This window comes from Syngnathus leptorhynchus, chromosome 1 (genome assembly GCF_054491065.1).
Source record: "Syngnathus leptorhynchus isolate UIUO chromosome 1, UIUO_Slep, whole genome shotgun sequence".
In the NCBI taxonomy this organism is placed as follows: domain Eukaryota; kingdom Metazoa; phylum Chordata; class Actinopteri; order Syngnathiformes; family Syngnathidae; genus Syngnathus; species Syngnathus leptorhynchus.
Window position 1 is genome coordinate 6,111,448 of NC_141195.1, and position 12,934 is coordinate 6,124,381.

The 12,934-nt window shown below is 43.3% G+C and overlaps 2 protein-coding genes and 2 non-coding genes across 4 annotated transcripts; all 4 read left to right on the forward strand.

The window, feature by feature from the left end:
- The first annotated feature begins 227 nt into the window (after nucleotides 1-227).
- naca (nascent polypeptide associated complex subunit alpha) lies at nucleotides 228-7,202 on the forward strand. Its single transcript, XM_085919018.1, has 9 exons — nucleotides 228-355; nucleotides 924-992; nucleotides 2,267-5,377; nucleotides 5,811-5,896; nucleotides 6,098-6,175; nucleotides 6,269-6,415; nucleotides 6,540-6,668; nucleotides 6,768-6,890; nucleotides 7,078-7,202. Exons 2-9 carry the CDS (start codon nucleotides 929-931, stop codon nucleotides 7,090-7,092), a joined length of 3,753 nt encoding a protein of 1,250 aa, XP_085775144.1. The 5' UTR covers nucleotides 228-355; nucleotides 924-928; the 3' UTR covers nucleotides 7,093-7,202.
- LOC147061584 (small nucleolar RNA SNORD59) lies at nucleotides 5,946-6,019 on the forward strand. Its single transcript, XR_015068170.1, has one exon. It is a non-coding gene; the product is annotated as a small nucleolar RNA SNORD59 (small nucleolar RNA).
- Nucleotides 6,932-7,005, forward strand: LOC147061585 (small nucleolar RNA SNORD59). Its single transcript, XR_015068172.1, has one exon. It is a non-coding gene; the product is annotated as a small nucleolar RNA SNORD59 (small nucleolar RNA).
- A 2,142-nt stretch (nucleotides 7,203-9,344) lies between the features above and the next one.
- On the forward strand, nucleotides 9,345-12,656 carry LOC147061586 (prostaglandin E synthase 3-like). Its single transcript, XM_085921080.1, has 8 exons — nucleotides 9,345-9,534; nucleotides 10,333-10,446; nucleotides 10,881-10,950; nucleotides 11,039-11,137; nucleotides 11,217-11,303; nucleotides 11,829-11,882; nucleotides 11,968-11,989; nucleotides 12,070-12,656. Exons 1-8 carry the CDS (start codon nucleotides 9,515-9,517, stop codon nucleotides 12,087-12,089), a joined length of 486 nt encoding a protein of 161 aa, XP_085777206.1. The 5' UTR covers nucleotides 9,345-9,514; the 3' UTR covers nucleotides 12,090-12,656.
- The last annotated feature ends 278 nt before the right edge of the window (nucleotides 12,657-12,934 follow it).

Sequence of the window (12,934 nt, forward strand, 5' to 3'; positions counted from 1 at the left end):
ACTGAATTAATTTTTGTTCCTCTACCTCTATTGTATTTTCCACAGAATTTTAATTACAAAATTCAATGTGAGATAAACGGTTGTGTTTGGGCAACAAGTCTGTCTATATAAGTAGAGATGGCAAAAACTGAGAAAATAACAGCAGCATATTTAAAATATTACGATTCAAAACATAAATAATTTGATACATATTCAGATTTGTCCATTTACGACTTCTGGACATTCAACGTAAACATGTGTACGAGCATTTGCTCGTAACCCGGAAAAGGAAATTTGCTTTTAAACCGGATATCCGCTTGCAACTGAGGTCAAAGGTTCTCTCTCGCAGCCATCTTGGATCTTACATCCTGAGTTGGTGAGTACCTCCGTTGTCAATCTAATGTCATCTAACCCTTTCTCAAAGACTACAGTCCTCGTAAACGGCCTCAAACGTTAATTCAAATTAGTATTGTGAGTGGGTAGGACTATTACCCCATTGAGTCTCCCTCTTGCCGTTATTATGTGAGCTTATCTATTGCTGCTGTGAACCGGCTCAAAATGGGGGAACGTGATGGCTCTAAAGTTTACGTGCAGCCTTCCAAGGCCCCATCAATAATTACACAACGCGTATTGGCTCACAACGATTGACAACTAATTACCCGTAGTCAACTGTTGCTTTAGGTAAAAGGTCAAGATGGGTCTGGTCACTAGCTTTCCAAGTCGTCTGAAATAAGTTGTTTATAGCCTAACATTGCTAAGTGAGCAAAGCTACCTTAAGCATGGCTTGCTCTACTGGCCCTACAAGTAATAGCATCAATGAGAGACATGTAGAATATATGTAAACTATCACCCTCAAAAGATTAGGCTCGCCCCTCTAATAACCAAATAGCGATGTGTATTGCTCATGGTTTTGCGAATGAAGTAACACTTGGGTCTCTTGCTAGCAACCATGCCCGGCGAAGCAACAGAAGCAGTTACGGAGCAGGAGATGCACCAGCCACAAGTGGAGACTGGTTCGTATATGTTAAATTGCCATAAGCATGGGTGTCATCACAAATGCTGTACCCAAAATCAACACTCGTGGGGTCCTGGTCTGTACTCGATGGTGCTTGTGAATGACCTAAATTTGGACACTTACTTTTGAGGGGCTGAATTGGTGTAAGATGAGTGCTTGTGTGGGGCGTGCCGTGGAACAGGTGATGGTCTTTTTGACTGACTGTCAGCTGCTAGGTGCTGCACATTTGTTGCTGGCTGTGCACCAGAGAGTAACCCAGGATCCTTGAATTCATTTAGAGTGTGGTGTTTCACTCTGACAGCGTTGTTCTTGAAAGCATGTGTTGAGTGTTTTGTGTGCTTACCCAGGCATTTTCACAATGAAATTACACTTATTTATGCTTCAATTTAATAGCGTGTGGTGTCTTAGCCACGGGTTGTTGTTTTACCTCATCTGTACATTTTAATCAAGGGGATGAAAACCCACATTGTAATTGAAACTTTGTGATACTTCTGCAAGCTTTTAGCTTAAAATGGGCAGAACATTGTGTATGTATGTAGCATCAAACTTTTTTTTTTTAAGAGCAAAATCTAAACTGGGGCAATTCTGAACACAAATATACATTTTAGTTTGATTTTGACATTTTATCAAAAAATATGTTGGGTTTTTTTTTTCATCAGAATGTATCTGGAAACTTCACTTGAGTAGCAAGCATTTTAGAATTCAGCAATAAAACAGCAGGTTCATGACGCTTCCTTCATTGGACTTGACTGTGTTTGAAACAGCCTCAATTAAAAGTAGTCCTCCATTCTGACTCGAAGCCTTCAAAATTCTTCTTCCTCCCGGTTGTCCACAAATGTATTTTTTAGCCACAAAACCTGGTTCCCCTGGTTTGAAGTCCTCAAGTGCATTGTCACTTATTTCTGAATTACGACATCTACCATGCTTGGAAAAAATTGACTCCAAGCGAATAAGGGACAAGAAATGCACCATCCTAAACGAGCTGCCATATGCATGTTGGAGTGTTGCAACATACTAAATGCTACCCGTTTAACCTATTTATATTACAATATCTGAATTAGTCAGACTCACAGCTAAAGCACTCCCTGACTAAATTAGGTTTCTGTAAGGAATTCAAGTCTTTGCATTTTGAACAGTGGTTTGGTTTGAACAAGTGTAATTCTTGGAACCCTCCCAAAAGAAATTTGCATGTTGGTTTGGTCCCTTAACCCGCATGGGAAACGATTCCCTGTACCTGTTTCCAAAGAAATTAAAGAATCTGTTTTTGTTCAGCAACACCTCCTGCCCCAGCTTCCACCCAGCAACCTCAGACAGCTTCTGGCCCTGCAAAGCCAAAAGATGCCAAAAGTGCTCAGGGTTCCTCTGCCCCAAAGGCTGTTCCTAGCAGAAGGAAACGCTCTTCTATGTCTGCCTCTTCCGCCTCTCCCACCTCACCAAAATCAACTCCCTCCTCAACTCCCTTGTCTCCGGTTCGGTCTCCCTTAGCTTCCTCGCCTTCAGCTCACCCCAGTACTCGTTTTGCTCCTAAAGTCGTGAAGGCTGGCAAACAAGATAAACCCAAGAAAGGGGAGGCTTTTGTGCCTCAACCTGTCACCCAGGATGTCAAGGTCATTGAAGAAAGCAAAAGATCTGTGCAGACTAAGCAAATAGTTGATGCTAGGCCTGTCCCAACTGAGCCAAAACAGAAATCTGGAGCTGCTGCAAAGCCTGTTGCAACCCCAGCAGCCCCTAAACTTACACCAAAGTCTTCTCTGGCAGCTTCGAATTCTCTTGCTTCTAGCCCTTCCAAATCTTCTGCTGTTACTCTGATGACACATGTTTCTCTTCTTGCTGATGATGATCTCCCACCACTAATTCCACCTACAAAGCCAAGCAAAATATTAAATCTAAATTGTCCTGTTGACCCTATAGAGGTATCTAAAATAGAAACCAAATCCAAGACTAACATAGACCCAAAGACTATGCTTGCTCAGGAAGCTGTTCCTGTTAAAGACCTCAAAGCTTCAACTGTCACTGCTGAGACCAAAATATTCTCTCAAACTATGGTCAGCAGCTTTGAGATTAAGCCAGCCCCTCAGGTCAAACCTGCTCCTGTGGAAGAGGGAAAGCCAGCTGTTCCGGCAGCTAAGCTAGCCGCCCAGGTCAAACCTGCCATCGTGCAGCATGTTCCTGTGAACGTTACCAAGCCTGCCCCAGGGAACGTTGCCAAGACAACCCCAGAAGACAAGGATGTCAAACATGCTCCAATTGAAGCTGCCAAGCTACCTGTGCAGCAAAAGCCTGAGCCACTGTTGACTTCCAAGCCAGCCTCACAACATAAGCCTACACCCATGCAGGCTGCCAAGTCATCCCAACAATGCAAGACTGCCAAGCCTGCTCCTGCGGAGGGCACCAGGCCTGCTGCTCAGGATAAAGAGGTCCCTGTGAAGTCTGCCAAGTCAGCTCCACAGGACAAATCCAGTCTTATGCAGGCTGCTAAGCCAGCCCCACAAGACAAGGCCGCCAACCCTGCTCCTATGGAGGCCACCAAGCCCGCTTTGCAGGACAAACATGTCCCAGCGCCGGTTGCCAAACCAGCTCCTCAGGACACGGCCAGCAGGAATGCTCCTGTGGGGGCAGCCAAGTGTGCCAAGCTAGCCCCCCATGAGGGATTCGCTAGCATGAAGGCTACCGAGCCAGCACCACAAGACAAAGCTACCAAGCCTGCTCCCGTGGAGACCACCAGGCTTGCAACTGAGAACAAACATGTCCCTTTGGAGGATGTCAAGCCAGCCCCTCAAGGCAAAGCTATCAAGCTTGTTCCCATGGAGGCCACTAAGCCTGCCACTCAGGAAAAGCATGTCCCGACAGAGGTTGCAAAGTCTGCCACTCAAGAAAAATCCACTCCTGTGCAGGCTAAGGCTACCAAGTCAGCCCCACAAGACAAGGCTTCTAAACCGCTTTCTGTGGAAGCCCCCAAGCCTGCCTTGCAGGACAAGCATGTTCCTGTGCAGGCTGCCAAGCCTGCCTCTCAGGAGAAATCCACTCTTGTGCAGGCTCCCCAGGCTGCCAAACTAGCTCCACAAGACAAGGTTCCCAAGCCGCTTCCTGTGGAGGCCACCAAGCCTCCCTTGCATGACAAGCATGCTCCTATGCAGGATGCCAAGCCTGCTACTCAGGAGAAATCCACTCCTATGCAGCCTACCAAGGCTGACAAGCTAACTCCACAAGACAAGGCTCCCAAGCTGCTTCCTGTGGAGGTCACCAAGCCAACCTCGCACGACAAGCATGCTCCTGTGCAGGCTGCCAAGCCTACTACTCAGGAGAAATCCACTCCGATGCAGCCTACGAAGGCTGACAAGCTAGCTCCACAAGACAAGGCTCACAAGCCGCTTCCTGTGGAGGTCACCCCGCCAGCCTCACAGGACAAGCATGCTCCTGCGCAGGCAGCCAAGCCTGCCTCTCAGGACAAATCCTCTTCTGTGCAGGCTACTAAGCCAGCACCTCAAGAGAAGATCACAAAGCCAGCACCTCAAGAGAAGACTGCCAAGCCAGCCCCTCAAGAGAAGACTGCCAAGCCAGCCCCTCAAGAGAAGGCTGCCAAGCCAGCCCCTCAAGAGAAGGCTGCCAAGCCAGCCCCTCAAGAGAAGGCTGCCAAGCCAGCCCCTCAAGAGAAGGCTGCCAAGCCAGCCCCTCAAGAGAAGGCTGCCAAGCCAGCCCCACAAGAGAAGGCTTCCAAGCCTGCTTTTGTGGAGCCCACCAAGCCAGGCTTGCATGACAAAAACACCCCTGTGGAAGCTACCAAGCCAGCCTCTCTGGGCAAGGCCACTACACATGTGCAGGATGCCAAGCCAGCCTCACAAGCGAAGGCTGCTAAGCCTGCCACCGTAGGAGCCACCAATCCTGCCTTCCAGGACAACCACACTCCTGTGCAGACTCCCAAGCCAGCCCCACAAGACAAGACTGCCAAGCCTGCTCCCCTGGGGCCTTCCAAGCCCCAGGACAAACATGTCCCAGCGCAGGTTGTCAAATCAGCTCCTCAGGACAAGGCTGGCAAGCCTGCTCCAGTGGAGGCTACCAGCCCAGCTTCGCAGGGCAAATCTTCTGCCATGAAGGCTACAGAGCCAAACATGCAGGATAAACCTGTAGTGAAGGCAGAGAAACCTGCTCAAAAGGCTGAACCAAAGTCTGTTGCTGAAACTAAACCAGTTGAGACCAAATTGGTTGCCGATTCTTCTGTCAATGACTTGACTTCCCGTAAACTGACTTTTGCTGAGGCCCTTGCAAAGCCTGTCCCTGTCCAACCTGATGTTGAGTTACTAAATTCTGTCACTGCACTCAAAACCGCCCCCGCATCTGATAAAACCCCAGACCAGGTGGAGACTGTGATCAAGAATGATGCGGGTATTTCTTTCTTTTCTTCTTTCTTTCTTTCTTGTTACTTTATGTCCTGCTGTCACTAAACGGGTCATTTTCCTGATGCTGAAGAGCCCACATATTGTTTAAAGTTCCTTCAAGTTTGATGCTTGAAACACCTCAATATAATGTAAATAAATTGATTTATTGTCAAGGCTTTTTTTGCCATTTATCTGCTGATGTTTTTATTTTAGTTTATATATATATATTTTTTTTTCTTAGCTTTTCTATACTTTTGAGAGTGTTTAAATGCATTACATATTTTAGGGAGTGGGTGGTAGGTACAATTTTCTAAATCTACTGTACAATGTGTTGAGGGAGTTTGTTAACAAGCAAAAATGTATTGTCATTGTGCCAGGCTGAATTTTGAATTTTCTTGCTTATTTCTTAGATAACCTTTTGTTTTTGGTCAAAACTGTAGGTTCTGGTACAGAATCGGACAGTGATGACTCGGTCCCTGAACTGGAGGAACAGGACTCTGCGCAGACACAGACACAGCAAGCACAGGTAAGGTTGATGCTTCTTTGCTGGTATTTGCAACATGATGGATTTTGACTCTTGGATGATGATTTAAACAGTGACTTTCGTTCTTCTGAGTTTGCTGAAGCCACCTTTTCTGTCCTGATAAGAGTTTTTTTTTTTTTTATATATAATGTTGCTCAGTTTCGGAGTCCATATTAATGTGGATGAACGCTTTGCTCGCTGTAGGTTGCAGCTGCTGCTGAACTAGATGAGGAACCCGTCAGTAAAGCCAAACAAAGCCGAAGTGAAAAGAAGGCACGAAAGGTAACTGTTAACTGCTGACACTTGTTATCTTTAGTCAAACATGGCTAGCCTAAGACACAAATCTTGTGGATTTTTTTTTTCTCCCCTTAATAGGCAATGTCAAAGCTTGGTCTCAGGCAGGTAACAGGCGTCACCAGAGTCACAATTCGCAAGTCCAAGAACATCTTGTTTGTCATCACCAAACCAGATGTCTACAAGAGCCCGGCATCAGACACATACATTGTGTTCGGTGAAGCTAAGGTATGCAGCTGTGCAATTACATATTTTTATTGTTTACCATCTTGTTTCTTGGTGGCAGTAAGAAAACTCTGTTTTCACTGTTTTGTGATCCCCCGCCCGACCCACCAACCCTTTTCCAACTTAGATTGAAGATCTTTCTCAGCAAGCCCAGCTCGCTGCGGCAGAAAAATTCAAGGTGCAGGGAGAAGCAGTTTCAAACATCCAGGAAAATACACAGACGCCAACAGTACAGGAGGAGAGCGAAGAGGAAGAGGTTAATATGACTTAACATTAGGCACATGGCAAAAAGCCTCTAAAGCCCATATCTAACCCCCGCCCCTTTTCTTTTCCCCCTCCCATTCTGCTGTTTTAGGTTGATGAGACTGGAGTTGAGGTCAAGGACATTGAACTCGTCATGTCGCAAGCAAACGTATCTCGGGCAAAGGCTGTACGTGCCCTAAAAAACAACAACAACGACATTGTCAACGCTATTATGGTAAGTTGTGGACCTTTAAAAGAATGGTTTGCTCAAACAACTCTCCAGTGATGATTAAGACATGACTTTCGTTCTTCTGAGTTTAACTGAAGCCATTATTTGTGTCCTGAGAAGAGATGCTCCTGAGTAGTTCAATTTGCAAAGAAATCATCATTATTGTTGCTGATGAACTTTGTTTTCATTGCAGGAGTTGACGATGTAAAACGGACCCCAGAAAGAAGTGTTTGACGAGAGGTTGCTGATTCGATATTAGCTCATTTATAGACTTTATACACAAGATGGAAATTAAAACCCGACTTAAAAATAAGAAAACGTTGTTTGTGTTCATTCGTATGGGGAAAAACATTTTCAGTGTGATTTGTCAACATCAAAGGGAAAGCGAGCAAGTATTCTGATTTATATTTGTTTATGTAGAACAAAAATCAGCCCGTTTTTACCCATCTCAATTTTAATTTGCTCCAATTTCCAGTTGACTAAAAATGACATCACGGTGTTTAAGTGCTAGTAAACAACTGTTAGGGCAAACCTGTTTTCTGGGTTTGGTCAGTCTTAAGCTGAACAGTGATTGGTCTGGTTGTTAACTGAGCTCATGACACGTGAGTTTACAGAAAGCAGAAAATGCCTTTTTTTTTTATTATTATATAAAAAGCTATTAAATGTACATGACGTGCCCAGTGACCCATGTCCATGCGAGGGAAAACGAAGTCCATTTCATTGCAATAACAGTTGATGAGAAATTCCTGAAGGTGTGCCAGTGTCCACACAATGGTGAAGTCACAAGTCAACATATACCACAAAGAGAGGAACTGTCGTGAGGATAAGGTAGTTTAGAAAATGGATGGATTTAGTTAATTTGCGTGTGAGTGATCTTGCAAAACATTATGGACGGAACATGTCAACAATTTTGATGATAAGGCAGAAGAAAGCCCTCAAAGCGGACATGCCATCCATGGGGATCAACATCTCGAAACGTCGCAGCCCTACCCTGGAAGAGATGGAATGCCTTTGAAATATCTGCAAAGCGGTTGAGTGATGGTCAGGAGGAAAGTGAAGAAAATAAAAAAGTGGATTGAGTGGAAGTGAAGAGGGCGAAGATGAAAGCAAGAAAGTGAAAAAAGTTTCAAGTTGAGGTTAAGTTAGATAAAACATTGTGAAATAGAAAATTATATATCATATATCTAGTTAGTTTGAAGTTCACACAGGTACCATGACAATAAACCCCTTTTTTGTTGATTGTTTGTTGATTGTTTCTATGTACCGTAATTTTCTGACTATAAATCGCGTTTTTTGTCATAATTTTGGTGGGGGGGGGGGGCGATTTATACTCAGGAGCGACTTATGTTATTTTTTTTCACAAAATTCAAAAACCCGTGATGTAGTGAAACCCCGATAAATGAACCGCGATGTAGCAAGGGATTACTGTCATTGGAACTGCAAGTGACCGTCACCCGTGCCGCGCGGCGGTTGTTTACATAAAAGACAGAGGATTACAACAGGTCCGACGTCAGCATATGCGGCGCATACGCGGCATTGTTTACATAAAGCACAATCGATGGATTTTTAGAATTGGAGTGACACAGATGGTTTGATAAACGTGTTATTTCTGTAATACTTGAATAACTCTGAATGTACGTCAGGCCTGTTCTCAGCTCCTCGTTTGTGTATATGTCACGTTAGCATACCGTATCCTTTAGCCTGTTGTTGCTGGTTCATGTCTGTTTTTGGTGTTGGATTATGACAAATAAATTTGCCCCAAAAGTGCGATTTATACTCCGGTGCGATATATATGTTTTTTTTTTTCACTTTATTGTGCATTTTATGGCTGGTGTGACTTATACTTAGACGTATGCAGAGATGTTTCTACCTGATTTCCCTTTATTGTTCCCTTCAAAGTTTAAAAAATATTTTGTAACGCCACATAAATAAAACACACCTCACCACTAATTTAACATTTTTTTACTGTAATTCTCAAGGTTTTCAACGTCACTGCATCACACTGAGAGCCATTTGTAAGAATTTGGCTTGTGCAGCTAAGAAAATACACATAAATACCTTAAAAAGTGACATTGGTCTCTGTGACTTGTATTTTTGGGGAAAATAAAGAGATTGATTGACAGCCATGTTTTAGCCTGTTTTTTATTTTAGGGGTATGGGGGTTGATTGGTACTTGCTTATTTTTTGTTGTCTACTTTTATAGATTTTTTTTCACTGCAAAAACACTTTGTCCATGATGAGGTGTCCAACAATCCAAATACAATAGTTGGATTGGTGAGGTATTTATTGATTGAAGTTAAAAAAAAAAAAGCATTCATGACTAAAAACACAGAAAAGATTTTGGGCCGCGTATTTTTTTCCTAGGGGGTATAGGACAAAAAAATATATATATTTATAAAAATCGAGCTCTGCCACCTCGACAGTCATCCCCCGCCGCAGCTGTGGCTGAAAGCTCTAGAAAGGTCGAGTAGGGCCGACGTGCGCCTCCCTCCTTTGCTATTCTCAAACCTACACTGCGTAACTAACCTACGCGCTAGTTTCACTCACTGGCTGCCGTGTGTGGCAAGCGTTTCTTCACTCCGCAGGAAATAAGCGCTCTTCACACAAGACTTCTCTCTCCAAAAAAGATAATGACCTCACGTCAAGAGATGTAAGTTGTGCAACACACGTTCGAGGCTCAGGCTGAAAAGTGGAAATATTGCTCGTGTAGCCGGCTAACGTTAGCCGCCCGACAACATGCTGCGGTAATGGCGGGAGGCTGGCTGGCCTTTACCTCGGTGAACTGTGAGTTAGCATAAACTAGCTAACTCTCAATTTCAGACCAGTCTTTTATATACTATGGCCACTATCGTTCACTTGCTTTTGTGAGGTTTCGTTGGGAAGGCGACTACTTTTGTATGACGTTCCGGCGTATGTCAGGTGCACCGCATGGCTCAACTAAGTCTACTGTTAGCTCGGCTAGCACACACAATTCATTCAACGACATTCGAGCCGGCCGGTTCCAATGAGGATCACGTTTGTGGCGAAGTTAGGGCTACGGCGTTGTTAAGCTTTTACGCGGACTAATGTTATAGAAAATGTGGAGTTTATTCACGTTTTTTTTTTTAATTATTGAATACACCGTATATATTTACATTGTAAATGATTTGGCTCACGGAGGCACGAGTTGATTGCACTGTAGAGCAAAGTGGCATTCACCAACCAGCGTTTCAGAATTTTCAACACTTCAGGAGCTTTTTGTCGTCTTTAATACCTTTACCCCAAATGTGCATTTTTAGTTTGATTAGCAAATGTCTTGATACCGAGGTCCACAGTAATTTGACTCTGCTAGCAGTCACCGGATACTGACCCTCCCATGGAAGACTGTTACACCTGAACTGTGTGCAGTGTAATGCATTAATAAGAAAAATGTTAATAATTAAATGTTCTGATTGCTGTTTCTTTGCAGGCATCCAGCAAGTGCCAAATGGTACGATAAGAGGGACTCTGTTTTTATAGAGTTTTGTGTAGTGGACAGCAAAGATGTAAAGGTCATTTTTGATAAAACCAAATGTGTTTTCAGGTATGTACATATCACAATCATTGTGGACGACTGGACTGTGTCCGCTATTGTGGTTTTGAAGGTTTTGTTTTTCAACTGTCTTGATGGTTTTGAGCAATCCAAATACAGTCTTTATATACTCTTAATCTTAGGTGGGCTGAAGTTAACATTGGTCGTTTAAATGCACGAAACTAGTAACTTCAATGATAAGTAGTGATGGAAAATTGAAGCTTCTAATTTGCTTCCCAAACCAGCTGTACTTTAGCACTGTTGGGTTAAATAAATTGTGTTAAGAAATATCAAGTCAGGGTAATTCCAGCTCAGTGTTGAACAGAGAATTCCCGCAACGATAAAAACCCCAACTGGTTCATGAAGCAAATTCAAAGTTTTGTTTTCCCATCATTAATCATAGGCAAAGTGAAGCTGTCCCCTGTAATTGTCTGTTTTCCCCACAGTTGTGTTGGAGGAACTGACAATGTCAAACATGAAAATGAAATAGAACTCTTTGACGCTATCGATCAAAAGGTAAGTATTGTCAGGATACGAGCAAAATGATACCAAAATTGACCTTTTCTTTTTAACCTCTCACCATCACTGTCCTCCTTAAATGCAGGAATCCAATCACAAACGCACAGATAGATCTGTGTTGTGCCAATTGCGGAAAGCAGAGGTGGGCAAGTCATGGCCAAGGCTTACCAAAGACAAGCCTCAGGTTGGTTGTCTTGTCAATCTGCCGTCCGATTGAAACGTACATGACAGACAGGTTCCATGCCTTTGTGTCTCCACAACAGAGGTGGCTCACTGTTGACTTTAACAACTGGAAAGAGTGGGAGGACGACTCAGATGAGGAGATGGGCAACTTTGATCAATTCTCAGATGTAAGCACGCAAACTGTACATTATGCTTTTGTGTGTGTGTGCGTACGTGCGTGCGTGCAGTAAAACTCCCAGTCCAGCACACTAGAGCCAAATATCCTGGAAAATCTGTTAATTTAACAGAAAACACCTTGAACCATCATCATAATTGCGGACAAATGGATGGACAAATTGACTGCTTGCATTTTGTGTCCATGTGTTGCCATCACCAGTGATGGGTTGTCCAAGTGTGATGATTAGCTTCAACTCTGCCTGCCCCAATGCAGGCAATCCTGTACAATAGGCGAGACAGCATTCTAAAAGTGCCACTAGGTGGCGCCTGAGTAGAAGGGCTTTGCATGTCTCTCCAGTGTATTTCTAAGCTTCTTCTGTAATGTGTGAAACCGAAAGGTGAAGACAAACTAATTAGACAAGATTCCTTATGTGGTAAAATGTAGATCTTCTGCTTTGTGAAGATGTCAACATAGCAAGGTAGAGGTGAAGACATTTTCAGTTTTGTTTTCAACTTTTTCCACTTTTATGTTCCAGATGATGAATAACATGGGAGGTGATGATTTCCAACCTGATCTAGATGGTGACGACGTAAGATTCAGTTTTTAACCATCTTCTTCCATGAGATCAGTTTCTATTAGACGTTTTACATTATTATTTTTTTATCTTTTGCCAGGATGCAGACAGCGATGACGAAAGTAAGACGACCTTTCCGTTCTCACTTACTGATGGAAGCTTGTGAGATGCAAAGTTTAATTGTGTTTCTTCCTACTTTCAGAAATGCCAGATTTGGAATAGAGAGTCCGATAATCTGGAAGGAAAGGAACAGAAGATCAGCAGACAACGGAAGCAAATGAAATCGACACTTTTACACTTTTTTAAAGGCAGTGGAAAAAAAACTAACATATTATTGTCAGCCATAATTAAATGCATATAGCCTCTGCTATCCGCTCCTGTGAAGGTCGACATGCATGGTAATGTACAGAGCAGGTATCTCCACTTCCATTTGCTGTACTGCACGTCAGGTATCTTGCTTTACTGTTATATGACCAACCAAGCACACCTTCATGGATGGAAAAGCATGTCCTCAATTGAGCAATATGTGTTGATCAAATTGACTATAACAGAATTGTGGATTATGATCAGTAAAATCTCTGTGAAATGTTGTGGTTTAAGTTAGGTAAATAGTGTAGTTTCATTTGGTAAAGAAAGGAAAAAAAAATAGGGGTCCCCGTAAGCCTTCCATGTGCTGTGAATTAGATGACCAGGAAGCCGGTCTTTTGTTTCTGTAACTTCACTTTCCTGCTTACATGTTTCCCCTTTACTCCTTGTTCATATAAAGTCATGGCAAACATGTTTCATTAATCTGTCCAATGAGTATCTAATTGAATATTGTAAATGCAATCCACCCCATTTGAATATTTTACTGGTCCTCTCTCCAAATTACTAACATACACCCAGCCTACAGGATCGAGTTGAAATCATTTGCAGACGCAGGCTTGAAGCTTGGTTGTGCTTCAGTATCATCTCTCTGACACACACACACACACACACACACACACCCTCACACACCCTCGCTCTGTCTCAAAAACAAAACCTTGTTGGAGAGATGCAGTGATGTGTAATGACCAAATTCTATTTGC